Source organism: Ipomoea nil, unplaced genomic scaffold, assembly GCF_001879475.1.
Source record: "Ipomoea nil cultivar Tokyo-kokei standard unplaced genomic scaffold, Asagao_1.1 scaffold2761, whole genome shotgun sequence".
Taxonomy (NCBI): domain Eukaryota; kingdom Viridiplantae; phylum Streptophyta; class Magnoliopsida; order Solanales; family Convolvulaceae; genus Ipomoea; species Ipomoea nil.
In genome coordinates, this window is record NW_017619189.1 from 1,787,913 (window position 1) to 1,794,746 (window position 6,834).

Consider the following 6,834-nt stretch of genomic DNA (forward strand, 5'->3'; position numbering starts at 1 on the left):
AAATCAGCCTATGTTATTCATACATGACCGACTCAAACCGATGAGATAACAATTCAAACTTATGACATTGTGACAACCTCTCTTGTCATTTGGTTGGGATACCCAGTAATACTTTAATTTTATTACTATAAATGGATGATATTATATAGAAATGTATAATTTTGAGACATTATATTCTAATGAATTTTTAAACTATTGACCTTGAATTTTTATTTTTTCAAGAAATAAATTTTAAAATTTAGAAATATAAGTTGAATTTGACCAACACCAATAAAGAAATGATCAAATATGATGGTAATTAAATTAAATTAAATTAATTAATTACTAAATTGAGAGTTGGGTTAGGAAGATCACACTCTATATAGCCGCCACCTCGAACACGTGGCCAGGCATAACATCGTCATAGACTCCTCTACTCGTCTTCCTCATTCTCAAAACTTCTTTCCTCTTTTCATTCTTTCTTCTACACAAACCAAAAAAGTTGCCGTCTCCTCGTCTTTTCCGAGCCCTGAAACCCTTTAAATTGCAAGAATTTGGAATACCCACTTCGCTTCTTTCTTCTTCTAAAGCTTCGCAAACTCTTCTTCTGAATCTCGGAATTTCAGAATTCGGTTTGGGTTTTGTTGATTGGTGGAGAGAAGATGTCGAAGAACATACTGGTGACAGGCGGAGCGGGGTATATCGGGAGCCACACGGTGTTGCAGCTGCTCCTGGGTGGCTTCAAGACCGTCGTGGTCGATAATTTGGATAATTCTTCGGCTGTTGCTATCAAGAGGGTGCAGGAGCTTGCTGGGGAATATGCCCGCAATCTTGTCTTTCACCGGGTACCTTTTTCCCTTTCGCTCGCTCGCTTGCTTGATTGCTTTTATTCTTCTCCTTCCTTTTTGTTGATGTGATTTTGTAATGATTCTGAATGTTCTTTTGTTTGACTTGGGAGGACTGTTGGGGATATGCCCTTTGTTGCTCGAATGCTCGATTGGTGTTTGATTTTTGTTCATAGTGAATTTTTGCCATTATTATTCTTGTTACAGCTAGGGCCCTGTGTTTACTTTTTCCATAATTATAACAAAAGTGACTATTTGCGGCAAAGATGATGTTTTAAAAATACAATAATTAATTATATTAACTCATAAATATTAGAGTTATTTATTCAGAAATAATGAGATCAATAGATTTTTTTTTAAAAAAAAAGTATTACTGACTCAATTACTCTGAGAGGGCCACAATTATGCCGCTCGACAACGAGATTCATAGTTAAGAAACCAATAAATATGTCGATACTAATATTAGAATTGGGTTTGGTGCCAAGTTCCATTTTCTTTGACTTGGGAAGAATCCGGACATCATTAAAAAATTGTTAGGTATGAGGATTTTTTTTTTCGTGAATATCAACGAATTGTTGGTAGGAAATAATTGGACTTTTGGTCATGTTATAGTACTCTTTTTTTTCATGTTTTGCATGCTGGTGATTTTGGTTATTAATTAAATAAAATAATGCACAGAGGGATTTTGAAATTTTTTGGTTTTACTCATGTTTGTAATTTTGGGTTGAGCTGCTGCAGATGGATCTTCGTGACAGACCTGCACTGGAAGAAATCTTTGATTCCAACAAGTAAGGTTTTATAGTTTTAAAATTTTAAGGAAATCCAGTTAAGGATATGTTTTTTCTTAAAAAATTGTTTATGTAATGCTCTAGTCTGTGTAGATATTGAGTGTTTCCTCTGCTCTGGATGTCTGTAATCAGAGAGAGAGAGAGAGTGATAAGACAAATTATTGTATCTTTGAAAACTGAAATTTATCATTTGAATTGGTCATGTGAAAGTAAAAGGATGATCTTTATGCATTTCTTTCTAAATACTTGCAGGTTTGATGCTGTTATCCATTTTGCGGGGTTAAAAGCAGTTGGTGAAAGTGTGCAGAAGCCTTTGATGTATTATAACAACAATCTTATTGGTACAATTACTCTTTTGGAAGTGATGGCGGCCCATGGATGCAAAAATGTATTGTTTTGTTTCTTTCTTGCAGAGCTCATTCTACTTGCTTGGTTATAATACTTCAATCTTCTGACTCGTTGTCATTGTTTTTACGTTTCCAGCTTGTATTTTCATCCTCGGCTACTGTTTATGGTTGGCCGAAAGTGGTCCCGTGCACAGAGGAATCTCCCATAAACGCTGCAAACCCATATGGGCGAACAAAGGTACTACTTTTTGCTCTGTTGCTTTCTTTATGAATTTGAACATTTGGAATATTGTTTCAATTAACGAGAATTGAGACAATGTTTCAGCTTTTCATTGAAGAAATATGTCGTGATGTACACCGATCCGACTCTGAATGGAAAATCATATTGCTGAGGTACTTTAACCCGGTTGGTGCCCATCCCAGTGGCCATATTGGTGAAGATCCCCGTGGAATCCCGAACAATCTTATGCCATTTATTCAACAAGTTGCGGTTGGAAGGCAGCATGCGTTGACAGTTTATGGAACCGATTACTCAACTAAGGATGGCACGGGGGTATGCCTAATATATATGTCTCAACGTTTCTTCACAAACACAATTAGTATGGTCTTTGTTCATGTCTTCTTTGCGATGCTCTCCTGCAGGTTCGTGATTATATTCACATCATTGATTTAGCGGATGGCCATGTTGCTGCTTTGAAGAAACTTGCGGACCCTTCAATAGGTATGCCCTCTCGTATGGAAAAACCAATTTGGCTAGCACTTTGCCCCTTAATTGGGCCGGCCCGGCGCAAACGAGGATTAGTCTGAGTATGGTACGGGCTTAAAGGTGCCTCCTACAGTTAGGGCCTGCTCAGGACACCTCGTGGTCTGATAAAAAAAAATGGCAATATCTAAAACGCTCGATCTTTTGTTTTGTTTGATCAGGATGTGAGGTATACAACTTGGGAACCGGGAGGGGTACATCAGTCCTGGAAATGGTATCTGCATTTGAGAAGGCATCAGGAAAGGTATTACATCTCGTCTCATCTGTTTGGTTCTTACTCATTCTCATAATTGTGGGATTTCTCAATGGAACATTAAACATGTTATGAATGTATGTAGCGAAACGAACTAAATTGGTAGCCATTTTATTTTATTTTTCGTAAAATCCCAAATCGTGTTCGTAAAGTAGACATGCTCTAACATAACTTCTGCTTTATGTAGAAAATTCCATTGGTGATGGCGGGTCGTAGACCCGGAGATGCTGAAGTTGTATATGCAGCAACTGAGAAGGCGGAACACGAGCTAAACTGGAAGTGAGTGCTTCTATTCACAGAAACAATATATATATATATATATATATATATATATATAATACTATAATAGTGTTGAGCATATAACCATTAATGTGCAATCCAACTATCAGCTTAGGCGTTTAGTTGAGATGGAGCACATGCTTCAATTTGGTATCAGATAAAAAAAGAGACTACGGTCCACGTGTTGCTTGGAGCCCATCAAAATAATCGGCCCGCACACGTGAGGGTACATAAACTAACTATAAATTTGATGGTATGATTGAGTTGGTAAATGCATTGTATTGCAGGGCAAAGTACACAATAGAAGAGATGTGTAGAGATCAGTGGAATTGGGCCAGCAAAAACCCTTATGGTTATGAAGGATGTGCTTATCAGAATAATAATTCTGCACCACATTAGCTGCTAGCTGCCTTCCTTCCTTCCTGCTAAAACAAAACTCTCAGACTGTTGATCTAGTGCATAGTTATATGGTTTATTATTATTATTATATACAAAATTCAGTCTTATAGTCAGTGATTAGTGGATATATTACAAACCTGTGCAGCAGCAGTGATAGGAATATACTATAATATAATGTATCTCCTGCTTTGTCATCAAAGGGGCTTATGATGTATAAATTATAATGAGACAGGATGATGTTCTATATATATATCTTTGGGGGTTATAAATGTAAATGGAGAAATTCCATCCATTCATTATAGAAAGTGAAATACAACTTTGTTTATTGCTCCCTCCATATATACCTATGAGTCTATGACATGTTATGGACTGCTATATATGTGATTATTTTTTAATTTGAAACGTATAGATATCAAATTTATGTATTACAATTTAAATGAACAAAATCAAAATTTCAGTTGATGAATATAAGTGAATATAACAATGTTTTTATAGCAAATTGTAATGCGTAATGAGTATAAAAGAGTGAGTCATGAAATATTTGTTAAGTTAGATAACATGTATGTACCTATATATTCTAAAAGATGCGTAAATATCTACATGTATATAGGGATGTGGCAAATTATGCTGTGCATCCGTATGCACCATGCATGGTGCATACGGATGCAAAAATGACGTCGTTTTAATAAAACGCGCGTCTCCCCTTAAAAAAAAAAAATTAGGTTTGATTCCCAGCAACAACAGATGAACTATATTTCCATAATCGATAAACTATATTTCCATAATCGATGAACTATATTTCCATAATCTAATCTATGAACTAAAAATTTCAGAATGAATGAACTAAAATTCCATAATCTATAAACTAAAATTTCAGAATCGATAAACTACAATTCCATAATCGATGAACTATAATTCCATAATCAATGAACTATAATTCCATAATCTATGAACTAAAATTTCAGAATGAATGAACAATATAATGTTGTTGCTGGGAATCGAACCTGAATTTTTTTTAAAGGGGAGACGCGCGTTTTTTAATAAAACGACGTCGTTTTGGCATCCGTATGCACCATGCATGGTGCATACGGATGCACAGCATAACGATTGATAGGGATGTCAATTTAGCCTTAAACCAATGGGCTAGCCCAATAAGTCTTAAAAATTATGAGGCTACAATCCAATAAAATCAACCCAATAAAAAAATGGGCTAGCCCAATAAGTCTTAAAAATTATGAGGCTAAAATCCAATAAAATCAACCCAATAAAAAAAATAAGATAATTGAGCTGGTCTTGAACGTTCCTGGGTTGAGTTGGACTAACCCACTGGATAGAGGTTATTGCGGTTCCGATTCTACAAATGGCCAAACCAGAATCGAAACCTTATAATAAGGTTCCGATTCTGATTCATGAACCGCGGTTGGAACCGCCGATTCTAACCAGATTATATATATATATATATATATATATATATATATATATATATATATATATATATATATATATATATATATATATATATAAAATAATAATAATAATAATAATAATAACAATAACAATCATATAGGAACCCATCTTTAGGTAGGAACTTGAGAACTAATCTAAGCCATTTATTTTATTCAATCAACGGTACATGTTTAATCTCTTTTTTAATTAGTTTTTTCCGCTGCTTTGTTTTTTTTTTTTTTTTTTTTTTTTTTTGGGCAAGCAGGGTTATTTTAGGAACTTCAATAGGTGCACGTGCGTGGAAGGTGAGAAGTTCTCGCTATTTCTTCGCAGTATGGATTTGGTTGGATTTGTTCACAATAGGTTGGACTCTTACGTAGACGGCCATCTTCCTCATCCTCACGCTAGTTTTCCGTTCGCTTCTCCCGTGTCGACGCCCGATTTGTTATCCCTCGTCTCTGCTTCTGTTTTTCGTCTGAGATGGCCGGCGGTGATGGTAGGAACTCTAAACGTTTATGTCCGGCGACGTGGTCGTCCGCTACTTGAGGTGTTTTTTTGTTTGAAGTATCGATTTGCTGTGCAATTTGTGCCTGTTTTAATCGTATATGAGTTGTAGAGTTGTTTGTTTTTGCTTGTCTTGCATTCGGTTGTCCCTTTCGTTTTTTTTTTTGTTTCCATTTTTGTTTGTTTGATTTCCGTTTGCTTTTCCTTACGATTTTTTTGTTGTTTTAGTTATTTTCAATTTCTTTTTAATTTGATTTTGTTGTGGTATCATTTTTGGTGTGCTATTATGAAGTTATTTAAGAAGTATATCAAGGGTGCTACAAAGTTCCTTGTCTCACAAAGCTCAGTGACCTCCAATTGTAAGCTCTGTCAATCTATCATGACATTGTTATTGCATTATATCCTTGTTATACGTAAATGGAAGCATTTTAGTTTGTTTTGCTAATGAGTGTGGTTCTCTTTGCAGTTTTATCGGGGAGATCATGGCTGATGACAACACCCTGGTCTTTGCTTACTACAAGGATGGTGCCACTAACCCAACATTCTTGTGCTTCCCCCATTGTCTCAATGAGGTCAAGTGCTCGAAGATCAAACTAGGTGTCTTAATGATCTTTGGTGGTGTTTTTTGTAGTTGTATTACTTAAAATACTTAGTTTCGGTTTTCGTGCATTGCTACCCTCAAGTAATTGTTGTTACTGAATTTTATACTTCTATACAAAGAATGATTATTTGTGGCTTAAATGGTGATGATCTGCTTTGTGCTTTACTTAGCTTAGCTTAATTTTAAAGGTACAACCCAACTACATAACTACTCGTTCTCCATCTTTTCATCGAAACGCTCTTTCTATACATTATGGCACACGCAGTTTACCTAAGTGCACAGACATTGCAATAGGGTACACACTCAATCTCTACGTAATGGCACAAAAATTTTATGGCTACTGCACACCGGAGTGTATTACAATATTGGTTCATAATATTGCACATATGGTGTAGCTCATGTGCTCACCAACTTCTTGTACACCGTTTTGTGTAGATATTAATTGTGGACATTATGGCACACACTGAAACCTAAGTGCACACCATAGTGCAACACCTCATCTTGTTTTCCAAGGGTTCGATATGTTAATACCACTGCACACTTTGACACACACAACATAACCCAGATGCACAACAACTTTGGATTCGCCTTCCCAGTCGCTCTCAATCTGAACGTTATGGCACGACAATT

The 6,834-nt window shown here is 35.8% G+C and overlaps 1 protein-coding gene and 1 long non-coding RNA gene across 2 annotated transcripts; both read left to right on the forward strand.

Annotated features, from left to right (window-relative positions):
* Nucleotides 1–392: 392 nt before the first annotated feature.
* Nucleotides 393–3,992, forward strand: LOC109157175 (UDP-glucose 4-epimerase GEPI48-like). The gene is made up of 9 exons (XM_019305103.1): nt 393–824; nt 1,563–1,612; nt 1,865–2,000; nt 2,096–2,197; nt 2,285–2,512; nt 2,602–2,680; nt 2,884–2,966; nt 3,163–3,254; nt 3,542–3,992. Exons 1-9 carry the CDS (start codon nt 642–644, stop codon nt 3,651–3,653), a joined length of 1,065 nt encoding a protein of 354 aa, XP_019160648.1. The 5' UTR covers nt 393–641; the 3' UTR covers nt 3,654–3,992.
* Nucleotides 3,993–5,903: 1,911 nt separating this feature from the next.
* Nucleotides 5,904–6,278, forward strand: LOC109157176. The gene is made up of 2 exons (XR_002050184.1): nt 5,904–5,962; nt 6,070–6,278. It is a non-coding gene; the product is annotated as an uncharacterized LOC109157176 (long non-coding RNA).
* The last annotated feature ends 556 nt before the right edge of the window (nt 6,279–6,834 follow it).